General features: G+C 68.1%; 14 protein-coding genes across 14 annotated transcripts; 7 read left to right on the forward strand and 7 right to left on the reverse strand.

Moving 5' to 3' along the window:
* Window positions 1–2,646: 2,646 nt before the first annotated feature.
* On the reverse strand, window positions 2,647–4,338 carry MICPUCDRAFT_61884 (uncharacterized protein; the record flags this gene model as incomplete). The annotated part of the gene is made up of 1 exon (XM_003055761.1): window positions 2,647–4,338. One exon carries the CDS (start codon window positions 4,336–4,338, stop codon window positions 2,647–2,649), a length of 1,692 nt encoding a protein of 563 aa, XP_003055807.1.
* A 1,654-nt stretch (window positions 4,339–5,992) lies between these two features.
* TOC34-1 (chloroplast envelope protein translocase family) lies at window positions 5,993–6,958 on the reverse strand (the record flags this gene model as incomplete). Its single annotated transcript, XM_003055762.1, has 1 exon — window positions 5,993–6,958. The coding sequence occupies one exon, from the start codon at window positions 6,956–6,958 to the stop codon at window positions 5,993–5,995; it is 966 nt and encodes a 321-aa protein (XP_003055808.1).
* A 634-nt stretch (window positions 6,959–7,592) lies between these two features.
* Window positions 7,593–7,934, reverse strand: MICPUCDRAFT_43884 (uncharacterized protein; the record flags this gene model as incomplete). The annotated part of the gene is made up of 1 exon (XM_003055763.1): window positions 7,593–7,934. The coding sequence occupies one exon, from the start codon at window positions 7,932–7,934 to the stop codon at window positions 7,593–7,595; it is 342 nt and encodes a 113-aa protein (XP_003055809.1).
* Window positions 7,935–8,279: 345 nt separating this feature from the next.
* Window positions 8,280–12,173, forward strand: MICPUCDRAFT_38281 (uncharacterized protein; the record flags this gene model as incomplete). Its single annotated transcript, XM_003055245.1, has 1 exon — window positions 8,280–12,173. One exon carries the CDS (start codon window positions 8,280–8,282, stop codon window positions 12,171–12,173), a length of 3,894 nt encoding a protein of 1,297 aa, XP_003055291.1.
* A 131-nt stretch (window positions 12,174–12,304) lies between these two features.
* MICPUCDRAFT_50892 (uncharacterized protein) lies at window positions 12,305–13,174 on the reverse strand (the record flags this gene model as incomplete). The annotated part of the gene is made up of 1 exon (XM_003055764.1): window positions 12,305–13,174. The coding sequence occupies one exon, from the start codon at window positions 13,172–13,174 to the stop codon at window positions 12,305–12,307; it is 870 nt and encodes a 289-aa protein (XP_003055810.1).
* Window positions 13,175–13,305: 131 nt separating this feature from the next.
* Window positions 13,306–14,265, reverse strand: MICPUCDRAFT_38282 (uncharacterized protein; the record flags this gene model as incomplete). The annotated part of the gene is made up of 1 exon (XM_003055765.1): window positions 13,306–14,265. The coding sequence occupies one exon, from the start codon at window positions 14,263–14,265 to the stop codon at window positions 13,306–13,308; it is 960 nt and encodes a 319-aa protein (XP_003055811.1).
* Window positions 14,266–14,604: 339 nt separating this feature from the next.
* On the forward strand, window positions 14,605–16,582 carry MICPUCDRAFT_13068 (uncharacterized protein; the record flags this gene model as incomplete). Its single annotated transcript, XM_003055246.1, has 2 exons — window positions 14,605–16,062; window positions 16,226–16,582. The coding sequence occupies 2 exons, from the start codon at window positions 14,605–14,607 to the stop codon at window positions 16,580–16,582; spliced, it is 1,815 nt and encodes a 604-aa protein (XP_003055292.1).
* Window positions 16,583–16,986: 404 nt separating this feature from the next.
* On the reverse strand, window positions 16,987–17,874 carry MICPUCDRAFT_13410 (uncharacterized protein; the record flags this gene model as incomplete). The annotated part of the gene is made up of 2 exons (XM_003055766.1): window positions 16,987–17,583; window positions 17,629–17,874. 2 exons carry the CDS (start codon window positions 17,872–17,874, stop codon window positions 16,987–16,989), a joined length of 843 nt encoding a protein of 280 aa, XP_003055812.1.
* A 544-nt stretch (window positions 17,875–18,418) lies between these two features.
* MICPUCDRAFT_49414 (uncharacterized protein) lies at window positions 18,419–19,477 on the forward strand. The gene has a single exon (XM_003055247.1). The coding sequence runs from the start codon at window positions 18,641–18,643 to the stop codon at window positions 19,382–19,384; it is 744 nt and encodes a 247-aa protein (XP_003055293.1). The 5' UTR covers window positions 18,419–18,640; the 3' UTR covers window positions 19,385–19,477.
* A 40-nt stretch (window positions 19,478–19,517) lies between these two features.
* Window positions 19,518–20,579, forward strand: MICPUCDRAFT_50897 (uncharacterized protein; the record flags this gene model as incomplete). Its single annotated transcript, XM_003055248.1, has 1 exon — window positions 19,518–20,579. One exon carries the CDS (start codon window positions 19,518–19,520, stop codon window positions 20,577–20,579), a length of 1,062 nt encoding a protein of 353 aa, XP_003055294.1.
* Window positions 20,580–20,659: 80 nt separating this feature from the next.
* MICPUCDRAFT_50898 (uncharacterized protein) lies at window positions 20,660–21,103 on the reverse strand (the record flags this gene model as incomplete). The annotated part of the gene is made up of 1 exon (XM_003055767.1): window positions 20,660–21,103. One exon carries the CDS (start codon window positions 21,101–21,103, stop codon window positions 20,660–20,662), a length of 444 nt encoding a protein of 147 aa, XP_003055813.1.
* Window positions 21,104–22,101: 998 nt separating this feature from the next.
* Window positions 22,102–23,337, forward strand: MICPUCDRAFT_31215 (uncharacterized protein; the record flags this gene model as incomplete). The annotated part of the gene is made up of 2 exons (XM_003055249.1): window positions 22,102–22,263; window positions 22,474–23,337. The coding sequence occupies 2 exons, from the start codon at window positions 22,102–22,104 to the stop codon at window positions 23,335–23,337; spliced, it is 1,026 nt and encodes a 341-aa protein (XP_003055295.1).
* A 232-nt stretch (window positions 23,338–23,569) lies between these two features.
* MICPUCDRAFT_50900 (uncharacterized protein) lies at window positions 23,570–24,988 on the forward strand (the record flags this gene model as incomplete). Its single annotated transcript, XM_003055250.1, has 1 exon — window positions 23,570–24,988. The coding sequence occupies one exon, from the start codon at window positions 23,570–23,572 to the stop codon at window positions 24,920–24,922; it is 1,353 nt and encodes a 450-aa protein (XP_003055296.1). The 3' UTR covers window positions 24,923–24,988.
* A 277-nt stretch (window positions 24,989–25,265) lies between these two features.
* On the forward strand, window positions 25,266–27,881 carry MICPUCDRAFT_12265 (uncharacterized protein; the record flags this gene model as incomplete). The annotated part of the gene is made up of 5 exons (XM_003055251.1): window positions 25,266–25,370; window positions 25,670–25,853; window positions 25,959–26,310; window positions 26,537–26,930; window positions 27,189–27,881. 5 exons carry the CDS (start codon window positions 25,266–25,268, stop codon window positions 27,879–27,881), a joined length of 1,728 nt encoding a protein of 575 aa, XP_003055297.1.
* Between the last annotated feature and the right edge of the window lie 9 nt (window positions 27,882–27,890).

Below are 27,890 nucleotides of genomic sequence, written 5' to 3' on the forward strand. Positions count from 1 at the left end.
GCGAGCTCATCCCGATCGACACGTTGTCCCACTGCTCCGCCGTGAACGCCGCCTTCGTGTCCGCCCACGTGTCTTGGTGCGTCTTCTTGAACTCGGAAAACGTTCGACGCACCGTGTCCTTGACGTGCCGCGACGGATCCGACGACCAAGACGCGAGCGTCTCGAGCGTCCCGGGGAGCCACGACGGGACGTCGTACGGCGCGGAGAGCACGCACGCGGAGAGCGCGAGCACCGCGCCGTGCCTCCGCGTCGAGACGTCGATCGACGTTCCGTCGTCTTCCGTCGCCGCCGGCGTCTCTCGCCGTCGCCGCCCGCCGCCGCCGCCGCCCGCGTCCGCGCCCGCTTTCAAACACCGCGCGCGAAGCGCCCTCTCCGCGCCGTTCACGACGCACACGCCGCGCATGAACCCGATGAGCGACTCCCCCGCGAGCAGCCGGACTTCGATCTGCGCGTCCGTCAGCGCAAGAAACACCGCGTCGCGCAGACCGTCGCGGTCCGCGTCTGAGGGCCGTTCCATACGAGCGAATGTCGGGGTGGAGTTGAAAGGCGTCAGTTGGGGTTGAAAGGCGCCGAGGGCGGGTATTGAAATCGAGGGCTGGGCGGACAGAAGAGCCGGGCAAAGTCCTTAAGGATCGGCGTTCACCACGCCAGCGCGGTCGTATGGGAACCAGTGTATAGAACGCACCTGACAACGCGAAGGCGTGACGAAAGGCGAAGGCTTGCGTGAACTTCAACGCGGCGGCGCGCGCGTGCCACTGCGCGTCGCTCAACCCCTCGTGAATCCCTCGCACGACGCCCGCGATCGCTTCGCCGGGGAACACGACGTACTTCAGATGCGTCAGCGCGCGCTTCGCGACGAGCGCGAAGTCGCGATCCGGAGCCTCTTGCGCGCGCAACGCCGACGGAAGCAACGACGCCAGCCGAGACGCGACGGCGACGGACCCGGCGTCGCCGCCCTTCGCGAGCTGTATCACCGTCAGGAAGACGCCCTCGAGCCAGGACTGCCCGCGACCGGGGGGCGCTCTCGCGTCCGCGGTCGTGGGCGTCGCCGCCGCGGGAGGGGGCGCGTCGAGATCCATGGGGACGCCGGCGTTAACGGCGGCGTTGGCGCGTTCAATCGCCGCCGCCGTCTCCGCCGGGTTCGCCGCGAGCGCCTCCCTCACCGCCCTCGGCGCGCGCGCCACGAACTCGTCCAGGAGCTCGTGCGCCAGCGCTCTGAGCTCCGCTCTGCCGACGCTCTCGTCGTCCGCGACGTGCGGCCCCGCGTGCGACGCGATCAGATGTGCGGCGACCTTCGCGGCTTCTTCGCGCGTCGGCCGCGCGTCGCTCGCGAGCGGCGACGCCTCGCCGGGCGCGAGCATCTCCCGCAGGAACCCGCCCTGGAACGACACGCCCGTCAGCGGCGAGGCGAGCTCTGCGATGGCTTGCGATGCGAGCTCGAACCGTCGCGATTGCCACGCGACCGTGGCGGTTCGCGCGTCGAGCGGCGCGGCGATCAGATCCAGCGTCGCCTGAGACGCCGCGGTCACGTAGTCGCCGTCCTCCTCCTCCCCCCCGAGTTCGTTCCCACCTCGGACGACGTATCTCACCGCGCGCAACCACTCCTCGGTGTCGTCCGCGGGCGCCTCCATCGCGCTCTTGTGTAACGTGGCGCTCGCCCAGCGTATGGTCTCCGGTGAAGGGTCGGTCGACGCGAGGATCCCCGCGAGCGCCTCCGCGGCGGCGCATCTCGCGCCTCGGTCGCCGTGCGTCGCGATCGCCTCCTTGATCGCGCGCTCGACCGCGCCGCCGATCAAAATCTCCGGCGCGACGCTGAAGAACAGCCGGAACGCGCGCGCGCACGCGGTCACGAAGCACCCGTGCGTCGCGATCTCCGCGCCCCTGCACTTCGGCCACGGCGCCCCCGACATGTCGCCGCCCGCGCCGTACAAATTCTCCGCCGCTTGCGTCAGCGCGTCCGCGCGGGAAGTCGCGGGAAGACCGCCGCCGTGGCCGCCGTGGTCGCCGCCGCCTAAACCCTCCACGTGATGACACAGCGCGATGTTCTTCAACACGATCTCCACCGCGCGCGGGGTCTTCGCGAGGACGTCGCGGACGACGGTCGACCCGGCGTCGTGGAACGCGTCGTAACGCGAGATCATCAGCAGCGCGCAAGCCGCGGGCAGCCGCAGCGTCTTCGACGGACCGAGCAGGCACGACATGGCGTATTTGGCCAGCCGCGCCATCTCGCGCGCGTCGATCTTCGGGTGCACGAGGAATAATAGGAGCGCGTTCGCCATGATGCTGTACGTCCAGTGGAGAACCGCGCCGGGGGAGGCGTCGTCGGCGCCGTCGGCGTCAGCGTCGGCGGCGTCGTCTTTCGCCGCCGCCGCCGCCGCCGGGTCCTTCTCCGCGGGCGACATCAAGTCGTAGACGCTCTGTGAGGGTCGTTCCATACAAAAAAAGGTTCGTCGGTCAGTTGAAAGGAGACACGATCAAATGTTGAAACCGAGCGATGGGTGAAAAACGTTTGTAAAGAACGCACCTCCCTCGCCGCGGCCAAATCCGGATGCAACTCGAAGTCGTCGTCCGCGCCGGGCCCGCTCGTGACGTTCCCTCGCAGCGTCGACCGCGAGAACCGGATCGCGATGGACAAAAACAGCTCGTTCACCGCCGCCTGCGCCTTGTCCGCGCCGTCCTTCTCGCGGCGTCCATCAGTCGGACGTACCCGGCCGCCGTCGGCGGCGAAGACCCGGGCCCGCCCGCGTGGTACGCCGCCTGGGACGACCGCCAGAGGAACCGCAAGAACATGTGCTCGCCGACGAGCCACCGCGGTCGCGTCTTATCCCCGTCCGGGCGCGTCTGCGGAGCCGTCAGCGCGGTCGCGTCCGAGTGCCACGTGCGAAGCGCCGCCTTGACGCCGTGGTAGTCTCGGTGGAACGGCGACAGGACGTCCTCCGCGACGGACAACGCCATCCCGAGCGTGTCCACGTCGTCCGCGGAGACGCGGTTCAAGACCGCGGCGACCGCGCGGCCGGCGAGGTCGCGCGTCTCGACGCCCACGAACGGCGCGTGGACGTCCTGGACGCCGACGACGGTGAACCCACCGTCGCGGCCGGCGGAGGCCTCGTCGGGCGACGGCGTCGGCGCGAAGTCTCGCATGCGCGTGCGAAAGCCGCTCGCGACGCCGCCGATCGCCGCGAGCGCGGCGCGCGTTTCCTCTTTGCTCATCGCGCGAGCGGGGTCGCCGTCGCCGTCGCCGTCGCCGTCGCCGCCGTGCGCGTCCAGGAGCGCGCGGCACGGCGTCTCGAGAAACTCGGCGCACAACGCCCGGGCGATCTCGAGCTCTCTCTCCGACGGTTTTCGCCACAAAAACGGCCTCGGCATGGACGCGTCGTCCTCGCCCTCTCTCACCTTGCTCACGACCCACGCGCTCGGAAATGCGCCCCTCGCCTCGTCTCCTCCCTCCGCCTCCGCCGCGAAGAGGTCGTTGACGTACGTCCGCGTCATCGCGCCGCACAGTAACGACGTGAGGTGCGCGCCCATCTCCGCGAGCGGGAGCGATTTCGCGAGCACGGATGTTGCGAACATGTCGCGCGCCGCCGCCGCGATCTCGTCCGCGATGACCGCCGTCCTCTCGCCGCCGTAGTGCAGACCCGCGCCGAGGAGGCCGTTCAACCACCGGAGCTTCGCCTCTCGCGTCGGCGAGATGATGGACTCCGGGCGCGCGTCGCCGTCGGACGTCGCCGCGCGCCGCGCGACGGAGAGTTCCTCGGCGAGCGCGCGCAAGATTGGCCGCACCAGTTTCGGGGACGCCTCCTCGGGCGCTTCCGTCGTCGCGGCCATGACCATCTGCCCAACCTCCGCGGTGAGCCCCGCGTGCGTGCTCCCCAACACGAACCGCGCGATCTTTTCGACCGCCCTCGCGCGCGTGGAGGTGTGCATCCGCGCGAAGAGAAGCCGCATTAAGGGCGAGTACATCGACGACGAGCCCATGAGATAGGACGCGCCGCCGTCGCCGCCGGCGCCGCCGCGGTGTTTGTCCGACCCGCTCGCGTTCGACGCGCCGCCGGAGTCGACGTTTTCGAAGAACACGAAGAAGCGATCGAACAGCGCGTCGATCCAGGAGGACCACTCGAATGAAAACGGCGGTTCGAAGTCCGTTAACACGCCGAGGTTACTCACCACGGACGCGTAGAGTTTAATCGTCCCGAGCGTCTTCGAAGGGTCGTTCGCGTCGATCCCCGGCAGCGTCTCGTTGAGCGTCACCGCGAGATATTCCGTCGCGGAAACGCCGCCGTCGATGATAACGCTCGCGTCTTGGCCGTCATCACCCTCGCTCGACGCGACGAGGAGCATCGGCCGGACGCACGACGTCAGCGCGCTCAGCGCCGCGGCGAGCTGATGCGTCGCCGTGTGATGCGAAATCGCCTCGCCGAACCGAGACGTCACCAGCGGCAACACGACGCTCGGCGCGAGGTACGCCAACGTCCCCGCCGCGGACGACGACACGTACCGCATCGTGCTGTTCTTACTGTACATCCCTTTGTCGATGATTCGAGTCATCGCGACCGCGAACCGCGTCTTTATCGCGTCCGACAGCGGAAACGCTTTGAGTTTTTTCGACGCCACGCGTTTGCGGAAATACTTCACGCCGTCCTTCAAGAACAACGCGATGACGGACGTGTACCGGCCGTTGTTCGACGGGTGCGCGTAGTTCTCGACGAGATCCACGATCGCGTCGACGACGTCCATCGCCGGGTCAGCAACGGCACCCCCCTCGGCATCCCCCCCGGTCCCGGTCCCGGTCCCGGTCCCGGTCCCGGTCGGAACGCGGCCCAGGCGGTGACACAGCGCCTTCATCGCGTACTTCATCCTCGCGTCCGCGTCGTTGACGGTCCGATTGAACACGTACGCGGTCCGCGACGGCGTGCGGCGACCGAACGGGCAGCCCCCCTCGCCGCCGCCCACGGGAATCTCGGTAAACCACAGCGTCGTCGTGGACAGCCGCGCGAGATGTTTCGCCCAGTCGATGCGGTCGTGGACGTCGTGCTTCGCCAGCTGCGCGAAGACGGCGTGAAACGCGGCGAGCCAGAACCGCGACGACGGCTGCCATCCCGCCATCTCCATCCACTCCTCGCACCACTCCCGCCACGGGTGCTTCGCGTCCTCCTCCGCGACGCGCATGCACGGCATCAGGAGGTGGAACAGCGCGACGCCCTCGAAGCAGTCGCTGGAATCGAGCGAGCGAAGGAGCGGGCGGCAGTACTCCCAGATCTCTCTCGGCGCGTCGGACGAGAAGAAGCGTCGCGCTTTGTGCGCGCATCGCGTCGCGACGGACTGATGCACCGCGAGCGGCACCGCGCCGTTGTATCCCGTCGCGTTGCCGTCCAGGTACGTCCGCACGAGGTCCTTGAGCGGCCGCCAGTCCACGGATAATCTCAGCTTGGCGCCGTGGCGCTCGATGACGCGCGTCGCGGCGCCGAGCCATCGCACCTGCGCGCTGACGTCGCCGACGACGGCGTGCGAAATCTCGAACGCGAGCGACGCGAGCGCCGCGACGTCGTCGCGCCGGAGCTTCGAGCGTCCGGCGAGGAACGTCATCGTGGGGCTGTACTGCGCGTGGACGACGCTGAAGTCGCCGTCCTCGCGCGCGGCCGCGAGCGCGTCCTCGAGCCGCCGCACCGCGGACGCGAACCGATCGGGCTCCCGCGACTCGACCGCGTCCGCGACGTCGCGCTCCAACATGCTCGTGGACGCCCATCGCGTGTCCTTCCACTCGTCCACCCCGTCCCCGTTCCCGTTCCCATCGTCGAGGGAGGCCCCGTTCCCGTCCTCCATCGCGTCGTGCATTCGGGCCCCTCGGGGCGTCTGAACTATGAGCGTCAGATCTCAGATTCTGCCAGTCCTCTTCAGATCTGACCTAACAACAGATTTTGCGCGCGGTGCCCAGTCGTCTCGGTAGTAGTAGTAGTAGTTTTCGTTCACGTATTACAATCGAATCGTCGCGCCCTCACACCCTCCCCGCCTTGCCGCCCTTCACGTCGCGTCGGATCGTCCCCACGACGAGCGGCCTCAACACCGCCGTCTGCAACGCGAGCAAGATCGGCACCAGCCACCGCCTCTTCTTGTTCGGATCCGCGGCTGAGCTGTACACCTTCTCCGGGTCGTACGCCATCGGTTTCTCGTGGCTCTTCGCGACGTCGACGAGCGTGGAGACGAACTTCGTGAGCCACACGGTTCGGTCGGCGTCCGGGAGAACCTTTTCGCCGCCGCCGTTGGTGGCGCACCGCGAGCCGTTTTCGACGACGCAATGCGGCAGCGCCAACCCGGGCGATCGAAGCTCGTCGCGGATGGCGGCGCGAAGCGCGGCCGCGCGCTTCGCGACGAAGTCGTCGTACGGCATCCCGTTCGGCGGCGACAGCTGTCCGTGCGATAACCCGATCACGGTCCTCTCCCACATCTCGGCGCCGAACGCGTCGGCGAGCGCGCGAAACGCCGCGCGGTCGCCGTTGGTCACGCGCCACTCGTCCAGACGGTCCATGTACACGATCGCGTGCACCTCGCGGTCCTTCATCGCGAGCTTCACGCTCGCGACGCCGCGCGCGGAGACCGCGTCGCCCTCGAGAAGGCCCGGGGTGTCGAGGAGGTTGAGCGTGAAACCCGCGGCGGCGCGACCGGCGAGCAGCGGCCGCAGCGACTCGGGCTGGAACGGCGCGCTGACGGCGACGCGCTCGTTCAGGACGCTGTTCAGCGTGCTGCTCTTCCCCATGCCCTGCTTGCCGACGAAGACGACGGTCATCTCGTTCTGGTTCTTCTCGCGGAGGGAGTTTAGGACGTCCACGAGGGATTTCTGCGTCGCCTGGGGCATGGACGCCAGGCCGGTCCACTCTTTCGGGCCCGTCGGGGGCGTCGCGGCCGCGGCGGTCGCGGCCGCGGGCGGCGCCGCCGCGGCCGCGGCGGCGGCGGCCGGGGTCATCACCGCGGCCGGCTCATCGTCGCCGTCCTCGTCCTCGTACTCCTCCTCGTCCTCGGAGACCTCCTCGTACTCCTGCGCGGCGCGACGCGAATCGGGAGGGCGGGGATTAGGGTTTTTTTTCGTTAGGTTCGAGAGGGAGGGAGGAGGATGGGGATCGGAGGAGGAGGAGGAGGACGCCGGGAGACGCGGCGACGGCGGCGACCGCGCGGACGACGCGACGGCGGGGAGACGCGCCTCGTCTTCGTCGAAATCATCTTGCGGCTCCGCCATAGTTCCCGTGTCGCCTTGTGAGCGTGCCGGGCGCGCGCGTGGAATGCGTCGACGCGAGCGGAGATAAAGCGCTCCGGTCAGTGACTCGGCTTGAGCGAGCGGAGTCGGCGCTGCTGTGGGAACGATAGTGCACTGGGAACGATGCGATGCCCGCTCGCGCGACGGGTGAACGTTCTGACTATGCGTTCACGTCTACTACCTAAGATGTCTACGTCGCGCTGCGCGTCTCGTCCGTCCTCGATTCGCGCGGCTCTCCCTCGCGTCGCCCCCGCGCGACGTCCCTCGAGATCGACTCGATCGATCGAATCCGCGGAATAATAACGACGCGAAGAACGAACGAATCCGCGCGCCGTCCGTCGCGTCCTCATCCCTCCCTCCACTGGTTCCCGCACTTCACGCACTTGAAGAACGTGCTCATCGGCTCGTCTGCGCTTCGTATCTGTATCTGCATAAAGTACGCCTGCCCGTGGTCGCACTTCGGGCACGTCGCCGCGGTCTTGTCGACGTTTTTCCACGCGTCGTCGCCGCCGAGGACGTCGTCCACCTCTTTCCGCGTCACCGGCACGTCGTCGCGCAGCGTCTTCGTGACGTCGTAGGCGTACGGGCACGTCTGGCAGATGAGCTTGAGGCACGGGGAGGCGTCGGCCCCGGCGGCGTTCGTGGTCACGAGGAGCATGTTCGCGCACGAGGGGCAGAAGGTGAGCATCGCGCTCCCCCGCCGCGCCGCCGCGAATGGAGACGAGCGTTCAGCGGGAGAGTCTGTTGGAGGACGAAACCGCAACCGATGAGCGCGAAAGTTGACGATCGGACGGGCATAAGCGCCAGCGCACGGACCCACGTCTGTCGCCGCGAGGACGTCGTCGTCATGCGCGCGCGCGCGGGACCGCGCGCGTGAAGGATAGGAAACGCGCGCGGCCGCGCGTCGACGACGCGTCCGACGTGAGGTCGCGGAGAGGGAGAGGAGGATCCCGGGGTAGTAGGCACCGGGCGTCCTCCGTCGGATCTCCCCCGCCGTCGTCGTCGTCGTCGTCGTCGTCCGATCGAGAGCGTCATGGCGGACGCGATAGCGCTCCCGCCCGCGCCGAACTGGTACGGCTCCGCGCTCGCGTCTTGGGGCGGCGAGGACGGCGACGTGTACGCGTACGCCGCGAAGAACGCGGTGATCCTCCTCAAGCCGCCTTCGTCATCGTCCGCGGACGACGACGCGTCGGCCGCCGTCGAGCGCGGCGTCTTCCTCGACGACGACGACGATCGACCCCCCGCCGACCGAGGACGTCGTCCTTCATCGCCTTTTAGCCCGCATCCCTCGCGCGTCGTCGGCGCGCTCGTCGGCCACGCCAACCGCGTCACCGCGCTCGCGTTCGCGACGCTCCCGGGCGCGCGCCACCTCCTCGTCACCGGCGGCGCGGACAAGCACGTGCGCGTGTGGGACGTCGAGACGCGACGATGCGTGCGGACGATGCGCGGGCATCACGCGGCGGAGGTTTCGGCCGTCGCGACGTCGCGCGCGAGCGCGTCCATCGCCGCGTCCGGCGACCGCGCCGGTAAGGTGTTCATCTGGCGGTTTCGCGAGTGCGGCGGGTACGGCGGCGGCGGCGATCGCCCGTGGCGCGCGTTGACGCCGTTGGACGCGTCGCCGGTGTTGGCCCTCGCGTTCAAATTCGCCGACGCCGACGCCGACACCGCCGCCGCCGCTGACGCGGACGCCGACGCGGACGCCGCCGCCGACTCCGGCGGCGCGCTCGCGATCGGGCACCAGAGCGGCGCGCTCGCGGTCGCGGACGTCGACGACGGGAGCGTCCGGAAGCTCCCGGCGAGAGCCGCGGAGGTCCAATCCCTCGCGTGGGCGCCGCCGAGAGCTTCCGGAGGACGCGGGGACGAGAAGAGTAAAGACACAGCTGTGCTCGCCGTCGGCGGACGCGGCGAGCGCGCGGTGACGCTGTGGTCGTGGGACACGAAACGCGCGCGCGCGTCCCTGCGCGGGACGCTGCCGCTGCCCAAGTGCCCCTCGCACTTGTCCGAGGCGCAGCGCGGGAGGCTGTGGCTGTGCGTCGCGTGGGCGGGGCGCGCGACGATCGACGCGCCGTCTTCTTCCTCCTCGGAGGCGGCGGCGGCGCGCGCGAACGCGAACGCGAACGAGAAAAAGAGCGACGAGCGCTGGTTGCTCACGTCGTCGCACGGCGGTGACGTCTTGCGTTGGCGAATCGATCTCGACGCGGACGAGGGACGGCTGTGCGTCGCGCCGCCGGAGACGTTCGGTCCGCCGGAGTCCGCGCACGCGCGCACGGTGTTCAGCCTCGCCGTGCGAGAGTCCGCCGGCGGCGGCGGCGGCGCGATCGCGACGACGACGTCGCTGGATAAGTCGATATCGTCTTGGAGCGTCGACGCGGCGACCAGGGCGTGGAGCGCGTGCGGGCTCGGCGGGTTCGCGTACGACATGGACGTGAACCCCGAGCGCGCGTCGCAGGTCGCGATCGCGTGCGGGGACGGCACCGTGCGGTGTTTAGACGTGGAGGACCACGCGTCCCGCGGACGCGGCGTCGTCGGCGACGGCGGCGCCGTCTTATTTCGCGGGCTCCCGCGAACGAAAGCGACGTGCGTTCGGTTTCGTCCGATCGACGACGACGACGGATTCGGATTCGACGACGCGTCGGGGTCGAGAGCGAGCGCGAATTCGATCGCCGCGGTCGGGTTAGAGGACGGCCGGATCGTCCTCGTCGACGCGATGAGCGGGCGGTACGCGATACAGAGAGACTGCCACGCCGGCGCTGTGTCGGACGTTCGGTGGATAACGTCTCCGCGCGGGGACGTCGTCTTGGTGTCGTTAGGGAACGGGTGCGTGTGGCGATGGACGTCGCTCGCGGTGCCGGAAGACCGCCGACGCGGCGGCGGCGGCAGCGGCGGCGGAGGAGGAGGTGGTGGCGGTGATTTCGTGGACGTGAGCGAGATGTTCGATCGCCCGCCTTCGGAGGCGGGCGGCGGCGCGGAAATCGCCGCGTTCGATTGGCTCCGCGTTCGAATTCGAACCCCGAAGGTAGACGACGACGACGAAGACGGCCACGACGCGGGCGACGCGGGCGAAGACGCGGACGCGTTCACGACCAAGGTCGCGATCGGATGGAGCGACGGGTGCGTGACCGCGCACGCGATGAAAAAAACAGTCGACGACGCCGCCGGCGGCGGAATGTCGTTCACGCGCGAGTGGTGCGCTTTCGAACACGCGCGACGGGTGACGCGCGTGAGATGGCGCGCGCGCGGTGGCGGTGGCGCCGCGCCGCGCGCGAACGCGAAGAGAGGAGACGCCGGCGACGAGACGACGCGCGCGTGGCTCGGCTCCGTCGGCGCGGACGGCGCGTTCCTCGTCTACGACGGCGACACCGGCGAGGTCGTCAGGTCCGCGCCGCCGTGCCGCCAGGCGCTCTTGGATTTAGACTGGGCGCCGCGCGGCCGCGGCGGCGGCGGCGGCGTGGCCGCCGCCGTGGCGGGCGCGGACGGCGTCGTTCGCGTCTACGACCTCTCCGGCGCGCCCGTCCTCGCCGCGGTGTCGCGAGGGCACGTCCCCGGGAAGGCGTTGTGCGTCAAGTGGGCGCGCGTCGATGGCGACGCCGCGATGCTCGTGACCGGGGGCGACGATCAGACCGCGCGCGCGTTCGATCCGAGGGATCCGCGGGCGGCGCCCTCGGCGGCGACGGGCGGCGGCGCGTCGAGCGCGGCGGAGACCGCGGAGGGCGACGAGAAGCGCGTCGCCGCGGCGGACGCCGGCGACGGCGAGCGGACGGCGGAGAAGGAGGACGACGACGAGCGCGATGAGGAGAAATCCGCGCCCGCGCCCGCGCCCGACGGCGGCGGCGGCGGCGGCGCGGCGACGAAGAAGAAGCGCAAGGGCGCGTCCGCCGGTCGCGGGTTACTGAAACCGACGTCGTTCGAAGCCACCGCGGAGGGCGTCGCGCAGAGCCGAGCGGCGGTCGTCGCGCTCGCGCGGAGGATACACGGGGGAGGAGGCGTGGGATCGATCGACGACGCGGAATCGACGGAATGCGGCTACGGCCCGCGCGGTTTGGGTCTGTTCACCGGACAGGAGAACGCGATGCGAACGTTGCTCGCGGAGGAACGCGCCGCGCTCGACGCGGACGCGCAGACGCGCGGCGGCGGCGGCGGCGGCGGCGACGCGGACGACGACGACGCGTTTTCCTCCCGAACCGCCGCCTCCGTCGGCGCGTTCAAACCCGCGGAACGCGCGGCGTACGCGGCGATCCTCCGCGGCGACTTCCACGCCGCGGCGGACGTCGTCTTCTCGCGTCACGACGGCCCGATCCCCTCCGATTTCCTCGCCTCGCTCGTCGGCGGCGGCCACGCGTTTTACGCCACGTGCGTCGCGAAACAGATCGAGCGCCTGGAGCGACGCGGCGAGCACCAGCGCGCGTGCGTCCTCGCGCTGTCGCTGCACGACGTCCACGGCGCGCTCGGGTCGTTACGACGCGGCGGGCTCCCGCGCGACGCCGCCGCGTTGGCCGCCGCGCGTTTGCTTCCGACGGATCCCGCGTTGAAGGAGGCGCTGAGGGAGCTCGCCGTCGCGGAGGAGAACCGCGGCGGGATGGAGGCCGCCGCGAAGGCGCACCTCGCGTCCGGGCGGCCCTCCGCGGCGGTGCGCGCGATGCTGCGGCCGCGCGACGCGCTCGGGTCGGTCGCCGCCGCGGAGGTGGCGCTCATAGCGCGGGTCAGGACGGAGCCGGATAAGCAGACGGTGTTGCGCGCGGCGCGGGAGTTGAGCGACGCGGGGCGGCGGGACGACGCGGAGGGGATGCTGCGTCGGTGGGTCGAAGGCGGCGACGGCGACGGCGACGGCGACGCCGACGTCGAGGAGGTTCGGAGAGCGATCGTCGCGGCGAGGCGAGGGGCGTCGGGCGCGGTCGAGGGAACCGAGCCGCGAGCCGCCGAATCGTAGGGACGTTTGGTAGTAGATCGATCGTCGGTACAACTCCTCGCTCGCTCTTCTTCGTAGATTCCTCTTCTGTGTTCGCGATGCAGACTGAAAGGTCACTCTCTGGATGTGATTAGTGCCAGCATAGTGCGATCCTACTCTATATTCTTAATGAATCTTAATGGCTCGAAGGCCCACCGACCCCCATACCTAGTCCAGCCAGGGCACTGATTATCGAACGCGTATTGAAGCACGTCCGAAATGTTCTTCTTCGCGTTGTCGCCGTACCCGTGCTCGGGCTGGTTCTCGAGGGTTTGAATAAAAACGTTCTCGTCCCACGGGTCGCCGTGTACTTCGCGAAGCCACCTCAGGGCTTCGAGTTGGCCGTTACGGGCGGCTGATGCGCATCTCCACTCAGGGTCTTCACAAGGACACGTTCGGTCTTGAAGCAACCACTTCAACGTTTCGATTTGACCGCCGCACGCGGCAGCCGCACATGGGCAACTACACGAACTGGGCCATATTTCCTCCCCCCACTGCAAGATGTCAAGGTGTCCCTTTATGGCGGCAGATTGCCAGACGATCGAATCCCACTCGCCCCAGTCTGAGTTCTCTCGCGCCCACCTCAAAACGTCGAGGCGTCCGGCCTTCGCGGCGTGGATACAAAAGTTATCGAAGTTGTCTTTGTCCGTGCGCGGTGTCGTACCTTCGTAGATAATGAGGGGCAACGTCGCCGTGTCCGCGACGGTCAAGCGCACAAGCTCCATGACGCGCTCTCTGGGGAGGTCGAACGCGCCGTCGTGGTCGAAGACGTGCGCGATCAAGTCTTCGAAGTCGCCTCTGAGCACGGGTCCGTTGCCCGTTCCTGTCACGGGGACGTTGTGGTCGAGCGCGACCGGCAGCGACTCGACGCGACGCGACGCGCGCCTGAACGTCGCGTTCACGGCCGCGAGCGCGCGGCGGTCGCGGACGTTCGTGACTTGCGTGAACACGAGACACGCGAGGTCCTCCGTGAAGTGCTCCATGGTCGAACGGAGGCGCGGCGGGGGCGGCGCGGTGGGAAGTGTTCGAACGCTCCAAGAAGTCACTCCAAAGAAATTCAAATAATGAAAAAAAAACTCGAGGCTACGGGCGCGCTCCCACGGTGACTAAGTACTCATTCGCCTTCGCTCCACGCCCACCGCCAGAACCCGCTCCGGCCCATCCGCTGCACGTCCACGCGCACGATCTTGGACACCGGCCACATGATCGCGGTGAGCAACGGTCGCAAGACGACGTTTTTCTTTTGCTTCGTCCCCCACGGACTCGCGACGACGCTCTCACCATCCTCCAACGTCGACAGCGCCTCCACGTCGCTCGCGTCCAACTCGAACCCCCACAGATCCGCGTTCGCCTCGATCCGGCTCGGCGTGACGCTCTTCGGGACGACGACGACGCCCCTCTGGACGCTCCACCGCAGCAAAACCTGCGCCGGCGCGACGGAATGTTTTTCCGCGATGTCCGACACGACGGGATCCGCGAACAGCGCGCCGCCGCGCGCGAGCGGCGAGTACGCGGTCACGACGATCCCGCGCTCTTGGCAATACCGAACGAGCGCGTCCTGCGGGAGTTTTGGGTGCCGCTCGATCTGGTTCACCGCGGGCGCGATCCGCGCCGTTCGCATCAGCTCCTCGAGCTGCGCCTCGTCGAAATTCGAGACGCCGATTGAGCGAATCTTCCCCTCGTCCACGAGCGCCTCGAGCGCGCGCCAGCACTCCGCGATCGACGCGTCGCCGTCGCGCTGCATCAGCGTCCCTCGGCGCCACACCACGGGCCAGTGGATCAAGTACAGGTCGAGGTAGTCGAGCTTCAGGTCGCGCAGCGTCTGCTCCAGCCCCGCGCGGACGTCGCGCGGACGCCGGCGGTCGTTCCACAGCTTCGACGTGACGAACAGGCTCTCGCGCGCGATGGCGCCCGACGCCATCGCGTCGCGGAGCGCGTCGCCCACCTCTTCCTCGTTCGCGTACGCCGCCGCGCAGTCCACGTGCGCGTATCCGCGCCGCGATATCGCGTCCGCGACCGCGGCGCCGACGACCCCGACCGGGGCTTGCCACGTCCCGAGGCCGACCAGCGGCATCTCGTGAGTCGAGTTGAGCGTCACGGTCGGGACGGGGGCGCGGCGACGCGCGGGGGGGGTCGACGAGGGCGCGGCGGGCGCGGACGACGCCATCGCTCGCGCGCGCGAGGCGGCGCGCGTCGTCGACGTCGTCGTCGTCGACGACGACGACGACGCGGCGGCGGAGAGAGCCGCGCGCATGGGAGTGCGTCGGAGGCGCGCGCGCGCGGAGACGAACGACGCCACTTGGCGCGCGAAATCCGTGGCTCTCGTGCGTCCTCGCGAGAACGGTCGAGCCTCATGACGTCGACGCCGCTCGGCACTCCTCGCCGCGCGCCGTCTCGCGCACCGCCCGGAACGATGCGAGCTTCCGCCACGTCGCCGCCGTCGCGCTTCGCCGCGCCCGGCGCGGCGCGCCTTCGCGCGCGCGCGCCGCGCCGCGCCGCCGCCGCCGCCGCCTCCCGCGGCGTCGCGCGCGCGGCCATCGAACCGCCAGCCGCGAAGAAAGAAGAGAAAGCGTCGTCGACGTCGCGCGCGTCGTCCGTCGTCCCGAAGTGGGGGCTCCCGCGCGACCCGCTCCCGGCGGGGCCATCGCCGCCGCCGTCCGGCACGTGGGGGCCGTCCGCGCAGACGATCGACGACTGGCGCTCCATCTACCGCAACACGTCGCTGAGCACGACGGACGGCTCCGCGCCGCGATCGATCGACGTCGCGAACGTCGTCGGCGAGATCCCGACGGACCTGAACGGCACGCTCTTCCGCAACGGGCCGGGGCTTCTCGAGATCTTCGGGAAGAAGCTCAACCAGTTCTTCGACGGCGACGGGCTGGTGTATTCCATCGCGTTCGAGGACGGGAAGCCGCTGACGTTCAAGCACAACTTCGTGGGCACGAAGGGCTTCGTGGACGAGCAAGCCGCGCGAAAGATGCTCTACAAGGGCGCGTTCGCGATCGGCAACCCGAAGGGCGACGCGTTCTACAACCCGTTCGACTTCGACGTGAAGAACGTCGCGAACACCGGCGTCGTGGACTGGGCCGGGGAGCTGTACGCGCTGTGGGAGGGAGGGAAACCGCACAAGATGGACCCGACGACGCTGCGGACGACGGCGACGGAGGTGGACGCCGTGCTCGGCGCGGCGCTCGAGGTGCCGCAGATGGCGGCGCACTACCGCGTGACGGACGCGGACGACGAGTCGAAGAAGCGACTGATCGCGTTCTCGATCGAATCGCAGGCTGAGTTCATGCAGCCGAACAAGTGCGCGTTCTACGAGTGGGACGCGAGCGGGAAGCAGGCGAAGCGAGAGACGTTTGGGGTCCCCGACGCGACGTTCGGGATGTTCCACGATTGCCTCGTGACCGAAAACTGGTACATGCTGCTTCAGAACCCCACCGCGCTGGACCCGAAGAAGCTGCTCACGGAGTACATGTTCGCAAAGTGCGCGCTCGCGGAGGTGATCGCGTTCCAGGACGGGAAGAGCGCGACGCTTCACATGCTTCCGAGAACGGAGGCGGCGCGGAAGATTGGCCAAAAAGCCATCCCGGTGGACAACCAATTCTTCTTTCACCACGTCAACGCGTTCGAGCCGAGCGACGGCGACGCCTCGAAGGTCGTCTTCGACTCCGCGCCGTGGTCGTTCATGGACTTCTCCATGAACCTGGACTCCGTCACGCCGGCGTTTTACAACGGCGGGTCCCGGGTCGAGTACACGCGCTTCGAGGTGGACGTCCGGATGGAGACGTCGTCGCAGGCGAGTCTGAGCAACCGCGTGATGGAGTTTCCGCAGGCGCGTTCTATCTTACACTGGTTCCCATACGACCGCGTCGGCGTGGTGAACGCCGATCCTTAAGGACTTTTGCCGGCGTCTCTCTCCGCCCACGCCTCGCTTTCAATCCCGACACACCTTGACGCCTTTCAACTTCAACCGACGCCTTTCAACTCCACCTCGACGTTCGCAGGTGAATCACGCGTACACGGGGAAGAAGTACAACTACGTCTACGCCGCGGGCGCGGCGGTGAAGGACGACGTCATGTGGGGCCCGAACCAGTGCCTCGTGAAGTTTAACACCGCTCCCGAGGTGGGCGCCAAAGCGGAAGAGAGCGTGTGGTACTTCGGCGAGCGGTGTTTCATGCAAGAGCCGATTTTCGCGCGCAAGCCCACGGGCGTCGACGAGGACGACGGATACGTGCTCGTGGTCGTAAACGACGCGGGGAGGGACAAATCGGATCTGCACGTGTTCGACGCGAAGAAGATAGAAGATGGTCCGGTCGCGACGGTCACGCTGGAAGATCATCTACCCCCCGGGCTGCACGGGTACTGGAGCGACGTCGTGCACGCGTGATTCGTTGTCTTTGTTTTCGCCGCAGCCGCTGTAATAATACCGTACGCGTACCCTTACCCTTAATGAAGAAGCGATACGAGTAACGACGACACGTTATGATAAGCGCGCTCTTCTCCTTCTCCTAACAATTATTCACCGCGTTCACGGCGCACCCGTCCTTGTTCACGCCGTCGTCGTCGTGCGCGACGTCCGCGCCGCCGCCCCACTTCACCTCCTCCTCGCTCAGACTCAGCGCGCGTTCCCAATTCTTCTCCGGCGTCACCATCCTGAGGGTCGTTCCATACAAAGCGATGGCGGGGTGGAGTTGAAAGGCGTCAGTTGGAGTTGAAAGGCAACGCGGGCGGGGATCGAAAGCGAGAGGTGGGCGGAGAGACGCGCCGGGCAAAGTCCTTAAGGAACGGCGTTCACCACGCGAACGGGGTTGTATGGGGACCAGTGTATAGAACGCACCTCGCCATGACGTCGGAGATCCCTCTCAACCCTTTCATGCTCTCCGCTGACAGTCGGTACAGCTCCTTCGTGTGAAACGTCCCCTTGTTCACCGTCGGGTCGTCGATCCTCTCGAGGATGATCGGCGTCGAGTTCGCCGGGTTCGCGATGCGTTCGTACTCCGCGACGGTCCAGTGGAACCAACGCATGAGAAACAGCCGCAACGTCAACCCGTGCGTGCACAGCACCATGTTCGTGTTCTCGTCGAACCGTCCCGCGTCGATGTCCCGAACCATGTGATCTTCGAATATCGTTATCCTATCGAACACGTCCGCGCCGCTCTCGCCGTCGGGGAACCGGTAGAAAAAACGGCCAAAGTACTGCCGTTCGCGCTTCTCGAGCTTCTTCCTCGACGCGTCCTGAAAGTTCCCGAAATCTTGCTCGCGGAGCTGCGGCTCCTCGCGGACGCCGCTGATGGCGTCGTCGTCGAACGCGCGCGCGATCCCGAGCGCGGTCTCCTTCGACCTCCTGTACGGCGAGATGTAGAAGAACACTCTGTACGGATGAAGACTCTTGGCGGAGTCGGCGGCGGAGACTCCGTCGTCGTCGTCGACTACGAAGTCTTCGTCGAAGAGCTTCCGAAGCTGCTTCCCCGTCTCCGTCGCCTGCGCGTGCCCGTTCGTCGTCAGCCGAATCTGCGAGTCCGGCGTTCGCGTGTACTCGCTCTCGTCCACGTTCCCGTAGCTCTCGCCGTGTCGCACGAGGACGATGCGCTTCGGGAGCTTCCGCGCGCTCTGCCCGTAGGAGTACGCGAACGAGTCGGACGAGACGCGCGTGAGCCGCTCGAGGTCTTCCGCGTCCATGCACACGGCGTTGTCCATGTTCCACGCCGTGTCCTCGTCCTCGTCCTCGTCCTCGTCCACGCTGCCGTTCTCTTCGCGCGTCGTGACCGCGGGACCGACGGTCGCGCGAGGAAGAACGCGAATGACGCGCGGAGGCGGGCGGCGGCGACGAGACGAGGCGCGCGCGGCGGCGGCGGCGTCGGCGTCGGGGTATTCGCTTTTTATTATTCTCCTCCTCCTCGCGATCGCGCTCGTGCTCGCGACGGGCCCGGGGTTCGAGCGCGACGGACGTCGCGCGCCGGACGCGCATCGCGCCGCCGCGACGGCGGAGGACGCCGTCGAGATCGAGGCCGCCATGCCGGGCGTGGACGCGCGAGGAAGCGCGAGCGCGCGGTCCCGGAGTGACGAGCCGCGGCGCGGAAGCCCTCGCGCGGAACCTCGGATAAAGCGCGTCGAGCGACTGACAGCTTGCGTGTGTCATCGTGAACTGCCGAAAACGTGAGAGTCGCGCGAGCGGCCGACGACGCCACACATCATCGTCGCGCGCGTTAGCACGCTCGCCGGACGCGTTCGAACCCCGGGTTCGAGGCGAGACCGAGTCGCCCGCGCGTCGTTCGCCCGACGCGGACGCGAGCCCCGGCGCGCGCTCGCCGCGGGTCGTCGACGCGTCGGATCCCGCGCGCGGTTCGTCCTGTCGTCGTGCCGAATTTGGAGGCGTCCGCGATCGATCCCCTCGGAATTCATTCATTCGTTCGTTCGTTCAATCTTCCGCGGAGAAGATAGATAGATGGGCGTCGAGGACGACGCGTCGACGTCCGGCGGCGTGACGTACGCGAACGGCCACATCTACGGCGCGCCCGAAACGCTCGACCCCGCGGACAAGCACGGCGAGCGCGCGACGGTCTTCTTCCCCGGAGGCGCCAAGTACAAAGGGCAGTGGGCGAAAAACCGAAAGCACGGAAAAGGATCCTACACCTTCGCCAACGGCGACGTCTACGAGGGCGAGTGGGCGGACGACCGACGGACCGGGTTCGGGACGTACTGGCGGCTCGACGAGGGCCGCTACCGCGTCGAGTACAACGGCACGTGGGTGGAGAACAAGAAGCACGGATTCGGAGTCTTTTTCAACGCGAAGGGCGAGCGATACGAGGGCGAGTGGTTCGAGGGGAAGCGACACGGGAAGGGGAAACAGACGTACGGGGGGCGTTTCGACGGCCTCGGCGCGGACGTCTACGACGGCGAGTGGGTCCACGGGAAGCGCACGGGGCGCGGCGTGATGTCGTGGGCGAACGGCGACGCGTACGAGGGGCAGTGGGAGGACGACCAGAAGCACGGTCCGGGGACGCATTATTACGAAGAGAAGCGCGCCAGGTACGACGGGGTGTGGGAGAGGGACACGCCGAGGTGCGGGGAGTATCGCGCGATGGACGACGATATCGCGCCGGTGATACCGCTTCCGGACGTGAAGCTGATGGACGCGGACGAGGTGGCGCGCAGGGCGAAGGAGGTGGCGATCGACGCGTTGCGGTGACGGGCGCTTGAACGGGAGAAGACCGACGGAGCGGCGTCCGCGTCCTCGCCATCCACCCGTGCGTCTACCTGACTACCATCTTCATCACGAGTCGAAGCGCTTCAGCCATCAGCTCGTCACTCGTCACTCTCCCATGACGCTCCTCCGCGCCGCCGCGCTCGCGCTCGCGCGCCGGGGCCTGTCCTCCTCCTCCTCCTCCTCCTCCGCGGCCGCCGCCGCCGCCCCCGCGCGCGCCGCGGACCTCCTCGCCTCGCGCGCCGCGGACGCGACGGACGCGATCGCGCTGATCGAGCCCTCGACGTCGACGCGGTGGAGCTACGGCGAGCTCAACGATCGCGCGCTCGCCTTCGCGCGCGGGCTGGACGAGATGGGGTACGTCCCCGGCGCGAAGCTTGGGGTCAGGCTCGACAACTGCAACGAGCTCCTCGTCGCGATGCTCGGCGCGAGCGCGCGCGGGATCGACGTGGAGACGGCGAAGACGATGGACGCGCTGGCGCGCGACGTCCGATGCCGCGGCACGCTGGTTCATCATCTCGACGCGGCCGCCGCGGGGGCGATGCCGGGCGCGCACGAGCCGATCGCGATCCGCGGCGGCGCGGTGTCGGACCCGATCGTGCACTGGGACATCATGATCGACGCGTTCAGGGGATGGGACGCGCCGATGCCTCCGGTGCGCGAGCGCGAGGGAGGAGGAGGAGGAGGAGGAGGATCCGGAGGCGACGGCGACGATGGGCGGACGACGAGCTCATCTTTTTTCTTCAACGCGCCGGGGAAGCCGACGCGCGAGGCGGCGCTTCTCGCGCACGGCGTCGCCGCCGCCGACGCGCTCTCCATGACGCGCGACGACCGCGTGTGCGTCGCCGTGCCGCTGTCGCACGCGATGGGGTTCGGGTTCGGCGTCCTCGCCGCGATGCGCGTCGGCGCGGCGGTGGTGTTGCCGTCGCCGGCTGGCGGCGGCGACGCGATTTCGGCGGCGATGGTCTCCGAGCGCTGCACGCTGATGCTCGCGGACTCGCACGCGACCAGGGCGCTTCCGGGCGACGCGGGTGGCGCGACGACGGCGCCGAAGGGGTGGGACGCGTTCAGGGGGGGGCTCACGAAAGTGGGCAGCGGCGACGGCGTCGGCGACGCGCCCTCCGTGAGATGTTTCGGCGTCGCGTTGACCGCCGTCGGGAAAGCGCCGCAACCGGCGTGAAGACGACGCGAGGCAGAGTCCGTTCCCTGCGCCTTCGCATGCTGCCTATAGTCTACCGTAGTCTAACTAATAGTACCTCGCTACGCGTCGTCGTCGGACCTATTCGCATCCCCTTCTATGAGTAACGCGTCTAAATCGAGCGTTATCCCCGTCATCGCGAGCGCCATCGCGGCGGTGTGCTCGCGGCAGCCGTTCTCGCGCAGCCGCAACGACGCGTCGTACGTCGACTGAAACGCCCTCGCGACCGCGTCCACGCCCGCCGCGCCGCCGCCGCCGAGCCCCGGAGTCGTGTCGCCCACGCGCCAGCACCTCCGCGACGGCACGCGCGAGAGCGCGCGAACGCGCCGGTCGCCTCTGACGGCGCCGCCGGACAGCAAGGTCGCCGCGGTCGCCGGGCTGGTCGGTTCGATCGGGAGAAAGTCGTACGCGACGCACGCCGTCTCGCCGCGATGGCGCACGAGGAGCATCGTGTGCTCGAGGCGCGCCGGGTACGCGTCCTCGAGCGCGTCCGCGAGGGGCTCCATGCCGACGAGGGGGATCGCGCACACGAAGACCTCCGACGAGGAGGAGGAGGAGGAGGAGGAGGAGGAGGGGGACTCGGCGACGCGTTCTCCGCCGCTCGTCGCCGTGGGCACCCTAATGGTACATCGCGATGATGCGCTCGCGCTTCTCCGCGAGCGTCGCGCCCCCCGCGGTGACGACGGCGCCGCCGCCGGCGCGGCCGCGGCCGTGGCGAGCATCGTCGCGCGAGCGCGCGCGCGCTCGGCGGCGTCGCGGCGTCCGCGGGCGCGCGCGCGAAACAGTGCGAGCGACCGGGTGTTTGTTTTCGTCGGCGCCGAGAGCACTCCTACTGATGCTCCGATCGCGTCGAGTTTCGAGACGCGATCGTTCGCGGCCGCTCGCGCACACGCCGACGCGCACGCCGCCGTCGCGCATCGCGCCCCCCGCCGGCTTCCCCCAGATGCCGACCCCGGCGGAAGAAGCCGCCGACGCCGCGTCCGCCGCCGCGGCGTTCCTCGCCGCGCTCGCCGACGTCGGCGTCCCGACGCACCTCGTCGCCAAAGTCCGCGCCGCCGCCGACGGCGCCCGCGGCGCGGTCTTCTTCGAGGCCCCGCTCGCGGCGGTCAAGTCACTCGTGAACGTCTTGGGGATGAGCGGAGAGCGCCCCGCGGAGCAGAGGTACAGGCCGTTCGTCGCCAAGTCGCGCCTGCTGACGCGCGCGGACGTCGTGAACGCGGTCGGCGTGGGGCTCCCGGACGAGCACTACGGCGTCGTCCATCGCTTGTGCGACGGCGCGAACGGCGGCGGCGGCGGCGGCGACGACGACGGCGCGGACGGCGCGGACGACGCGGACGCGACGTACGCGGTGATCGTATCCGTCGCGCTGTCGTGCGGCACGAACGTCGTCCGCGGCGCGTCGTACGCCGCGACGCGCGACGAGGACGCCGCCGCCGGCTTCGCATCCGTCGTCGCAACCGTCGATCCGATCGTAATCGACCCCGCGGCGCCGTCCACGTGGGCGATGACGCCCAAGTCCACGCCGGAGAGCCCCACGAAGGACGAGCCGTGGATGTGGTGCCTCGCGCGAGGGCAAAAGCGCGCGGACGCGCTCCCGCCGTTCGCGTATAAAGAGCTCAAGCCGCACCCGATCATGACGCCGAGAAACGCGTTGCATCTCCGAGACGTCCCCGCGGGGGTGAAGAAGGCGCGTTCGCGTTCACACTGGTCCCCGTACGACCCCGTTGGCGTGGTGAACGCCGTTCCTTAAGGAATTTCGCCGTCGTCTATCTCCGCCCACCCCTCGCTCACAATCCCCGCCCTCGACGCCTTTCGACTCCGCTTCTGACGCCTTTCGACTCCGCCCCGACGTCGCCTCGCGCGGAATGACCCGCAGCCCGACTACGCCGAGACCGCGGAGCCCATCTCCGAGCAAGAGTCAAAGCTCCAGCAGATTTGCGTGCAGTACTCCCCGGAGCAGATCAACGTCCTGCGCGAGACGTGCGTCGTCGCGCGCGGGGCGTTGGACGCGGTCGTGCGCGCGGCGCGCGTCGGCGTGACGACGGAGGAGCTCGATAAGATTTGTCACGCGTACATCACCGCGCACGGAGGCTACCCGTCGCCGTTGAACTACTACAACTTCCCCAAGTCGTGCTGCACGAGCGTGAACGAGGTCATCTGCCACGGGATACCGGACGCGCGGCCGCTGCAGGACGGCGACGTGTTGAACGTCGACGTCACGGCGTACCTTCGCGGCTACCACGGCGACTTGAACGAGACGGTGTGCGTAGGGAACTGCGACGAAAAGTCGAAGAAGCTCCTGATGACGGCGTACAAGTGCCTCTTCAGGGCGATCGAGGGCGTGAAGCCCGGGGCGCGGTATCGCGACATCGGCGAGGAGGTCACTCGAGTCGCGCACAGGAGGGACGCGAGCGTCGTGAAGAGCTACTGCGGGCACGGGATCGGGACGTTGTTTCACTGCGCGCCGAACGTGCCGCACTACGCGAAGAACAAAGCCGTCGGCGCGATGAAAACCGGCCACGTGTTTACGATCGAGCCGATGATAAACGCGGGCGATTGGAAGGATGCGACGTGGCCGGACGGGTGGACGGCGGTGACGAAGGACGGGAGCAGGAGCGCGCAGTACGAGCACACGATGGTCGTGACGGACGACGGCGTGGACGTGCTGACGGCGAGGAACGAGAAGAGTCCGCGGGTGTTTCCGTGGACGGATCCGGATCATCTGAGCACGGAGCCGTAGCCGCGACGACGACGCGAACGCTTTGCTTTTTTTATCAAGTTGTAGAAGTTGCATCTCATCGATGATAAGATGCAGCTGGCTCTTCGGCCCAGCGCTCGAGCGCCGCGCGCGCGCGCGGAATGAAGTTAAACGTGACCATTTTTCGTTGACTTTCAGCCAGCTGTGTCGTCAATAGATTCCAGGCGTCATCACGTCGTCCGAGAGACGCGACGTCGTCGGCGCGCCACACGTCATGGCGCAAGTGACGCCTCGAGTCGCGGTCATCGGCGCCGGGATCGCCGGTCTCAGCGCGGCCGCCAAGCTCAGCGAGCGATGCGTCGTCGAGCTCTTCGACATGGGCGGCCGCGGCGTCGGCGGTCGCGCGTCGAGCAGCCGCCCGGCCGGCGAGACGACGCCTCCGCTGACGTTCGACCACGGCTGCCAGCTTCTGACGGCGACGGACGCGAGCTTCCGCGCGCGATGCGCGACGCTCGAGCGCGCGGGCGCGATCGCGCGATGGGACGCGCGGTTCGGCGTCTTGCGCGCGCGCGACGGCGCGTTCATCGCCAAGGCTGACCTCCCGACGAAGACGTCGTCCGATGATCGCCCCCCGGACTTTTTCGGAGTGCTCTCCTCGGAGGACGTCTTCGTCGGAACGCCCACGATGGTCGGCGCGAGCGACGGCCTCCTGAGCGCGTGCTCGATCGCGCGGACGACGCAGCGGCAGCGCGTGTGCGTCACGTCGCTGACGCGGTCTGCGAAGACGCGATCCTGGCGCGTCATGGGCGTGGACGTGGGACGAAAGCGCGTCGACGCTAAGGAAGCCGCGGCGAAGATGGGCGAGCGCGACCTCGGGAGCTTCGACGCGGTCGTCGTCACGGACGTAATGTGCGCGACGAGCGGCACCCCGGGCTCGTGCGCGCTGACGTTCGAAGGCGAGGATGGCGATGGCGACGGTTCGGATTCCGACGGTTCGGATTCCGTCGCGGCGGCGTGTTGGCGAGAGATGTCGGCGCTTCCGCCCCAGTCGCTCTTCTCGCTGATGATCGCGTTCCCGACGCCGCTGACGGGCCCGCCGTTCGACGCCGCCGTCGTCGAGGACTCGGACGTCGTGCAGTTCCTGTCGCGGGACTCGAGCAAGCCGGGGCGCGGCCGGGACGACGGCGTCGAGTGCTGGACCGCGGTGAGCACCGAGGCGTTCGCGAGAGAGATGGTGGCGCGAGCGCCGCTGAGCGTCGACGGGAAGTATAACCCTCAGACCGCGGAGTACCTCGCGCAGATCACGCCGACGATGCGGGACGAGGTCTTGCGGCTGTTGCGTGGAAGCTGCGGGGGCGGGACCCATGGGATTGGTGCCGGTTCGGTTCCCGCGCCGGTTCACGTCGCGAGTCAGCGGTGGGGGAACGCGTTTCCCTCGACGCCCATCGCGAGCGGCGGCGGAGGAAGCGGCCCCGGGTTCGCGCACGACGCGACGCGAGCGTTCGCCGCGTGCGGTGACTTCGTCGGCGGCGCGGGGGTCGAGCGCGCGTGGCTGAGCGGGACGCGGGCCGGGGAGGCGGTGTCCGAGGCGTTGCTCGCGCGAGGCGGGCGGCGCGCGAGTTTGTGATGGACAGCGGCCGGCGGCGGCGGTCGCGTAGAGACGTTCGAGTGACTTGAGTTGAGACATGAAATATCGCAGCTTTTCGCGTCTCGAAAAAGCGCACCACGCGTCGATCGAAATGCGGCGGGGCCTGACACCGCACGTCGCGCGCGCACGCTCCGCGCGAACCACCCGACCCGACACTCGTCGCCGGCGACCGAATATGGCTTCCGCTGGCGCGCTCTCCTCTCGGCCGCGCCTCGCCGGCCGCGCGCTGCGCGCCGACGCGCGCCGCGCCCATCGCGCGATCGCGTCGCGAAATGCCGCGCGCCTGATGCCGGCGAGAGCGGCGCATCAGCCCGGGGTGAACATGCCCGAGGGTCCCGCGGACGACCTGAACAAGTGGTCGCGCAAGATCACGCAGCCGAAGTCGCAGGGCGCGTCGCAGGCGCGTCGACAGTTAGCGCGCCCTCCCGTTCCTGGCGTCGCGGTCGTCCCGCGCCGCCGCCGCCGCCGTCGTCGTCGCTCGCGTCGATGGCGCCGAAACCCTCGCCGGCGAAAACCTCGAACTTCTATACACTGGTCCCCATACGACCGCGTTCGCGTGGTGAACGCCGTTTCTTAAGGACTTTTGCCGTCGTCTCTCTCCGCCCGGCTCTCGCTTTCAATACCCGCCCTCGACGCCTTTCAACTCGCGCCGCGATCGATCCCGAGCCGACCTCACCCGCCCCCGACTGATCGCTCCGTCTCTCTCTCTCTCTCGCTCTCCTTCAGGCGATGCTCTACGCGACCGGGATGGAACCCGAGGACATGAACAAACCCCAGGTTGGGATCTCGTCCGTGTGGTGGGAGGGGAACCCGTGCAACAAGCACCTCATGGACCTCGCGGCGCGCGTCAAAGAGGGCGTCGCCGCGGAGGACATGGTCGGATTCAGATTCAACACCATCGGCGTCTCAGGTGCGTTCTATACAAAAGTTTTTCACCCATCGCCCGGTTTCAACACTTGATCGCGTCCCCTTTCAACTGACCGGTGAACCTTTTTTTGTACGGAACGACCCTCAGACGGCATCTCCATGGGCACGCCCGGCATGAGCTTCTCTCTGCAATCCCGCGACATCATCGCGGACAGCATCGAGACCGTCATGGGCGGGCAGTGGTACGACGCGAACGTCTCCCTCCCGGGCTGCGACAAGAACATGCCCGGGTGCATCATCGCGATGGGGCGTCTCAATCGCCCGGGTCTCATGGTCTACGGCGGAACGATCAAGCCCGGGTACTCCTCGAGCGGCGAGCCGCTGGACATCGTCTCCGCGTTCCAATCATACGGGCAGTTCGTCACCGGCGCGATCGAAGAGGAGGAGCGCGCGGACATCGTGCGGAACTCGTGCCCGGGCGCGGGCGCGTGCGGCGGCATGTGCGTCTCGTTTTTTTTTCCCCTTTTTTCTCTTCTCCCCCGACGGCTGGCTTCCCGCGCGTACACACGACCTTTCGCCACTCTTCGCGACGACTTCCTTTCCTTTCCTTTCCTTTCCTTTCGACGCACTGTGTGTTTCACCGGCGAGACGCGCGACTGACCGATAGAAAACGAAACGAACGTCGACCCTGTTCGACCCCGACTATCATACCTATAAACCTCTCAGGTACACCGCCAACACGATGGCGTCCGCGATCGAGGCGCTGGGCATGTCGCTTCCGTACTCGTCGTCCATCCCCGCGGAGGATCCGCTGAAGATGGACGAGTGCTTCATGGCGGGCAAGGCGATCAAGCACATGCTCGAGATCGATCTGAAACCGCGGGATATCATGACCAGGGCGGCGTTTGAGAATGCCATGACGGTCGTCATCGCGCTCGGCGGGTCCACCAACGCGGTGTTGCACCTCATCGCGATGGCGCACTCGGTCGGGATCGAGCTCACGCTGGACGATTTCCAGGCGGTGTCGGATAAGACGCCGTTCATCGCGGATTTGAAACCGTCGGGGAAGTACGTCATGGAGGACGTGCACAAGATCGGCGGCACCCCCGGCGTGCTCAAGGTGCGGCGCGCGCCCTCGATTCGTTTTCCGTCTCTTCTTTCAGTTTCTCGACGCGTCCCCGGTTCGTCGAGCGCGTGATGAAACTTATGGATTCCCCTTCATTAGCCCTCGGGCGGTGACGATAAATCCGATTAACAGTCCTGACGCTCGCGCCGCGCTCTCGTCGTTTCGGTTTCGCGGACGCCGAATCGAGCCGATCGATCGATCGATCGCCCGCTGACCTCTCCTCCCCGCTCTCTCGCGCGCCTCGAATCGCAGTACCTCATGAAAGAAGGCTTCATCGACGGCAGCTGCATGACGTGCACGGGGAAGACGCTCGCGGAGAATCTCGAATCGTGCCCGGACCTCAGCGAAGGCCAGCAAGTCATCATGCCGATCGATAAACCGATCAAAGAAACGGGCCACCTCCAGACGTTATACGGTAACATCGCCCCCGACGGCTCCGTGGCGAAGATCACCGGCAAAGAAGGCCTCTACTTCAAAGGCTTCGCGAAGGTGTACGACTCCGAAGAAGAGATGCTCGACGCGCTCGCCGAGGACGCGGACTCGTTCAAAGGCTCCGTGATCGTGATTCGATACGAAGGCCCGAAAGGCGGACCCGGGATGCCCGAGATGTTGACCCCGACGTCCGCGATCATGGGCGCCGGCCTCGGGCAAGACTGCGCGCTCATCACCGACGGCCGCTTCAGCGGCGGCTCTCACGGGTTCGTCATCGGCCACGTCTGCCCGGAGGCGCAAACCGGCGGCCCGATCGGCTTGATCGAGGACGGCGACATCATCGAGATCGACGCGGAGAAGCGGACGATGAACGCGCTCGACATCGACGACGCGGAGTGGGAGGCGCGGAAGAAGAAGTGGACGGGAAAGCCGCTCGAGGCGACGAGAGGGACGCTGTACAAGTACATCAAGTGCGTCGGCACCGCGTCGCAGGGGTGCATCACGGATCTGTGATGAGACCTC

This window comes from Micromonas pusilla (genome assembly GCF_000151265.4).
Source record: "Micromonas pusilla CCMP1545 genomic scaffold MICPUCscaffold_1, whole genome shotgun sequence".
NCBI lineage: Eukaryota > Viridiplantae > Chlorophyta > Mamiellophyceae > Mamiellales > Mamiellaceae > Micromonas > Micromonas pusilla.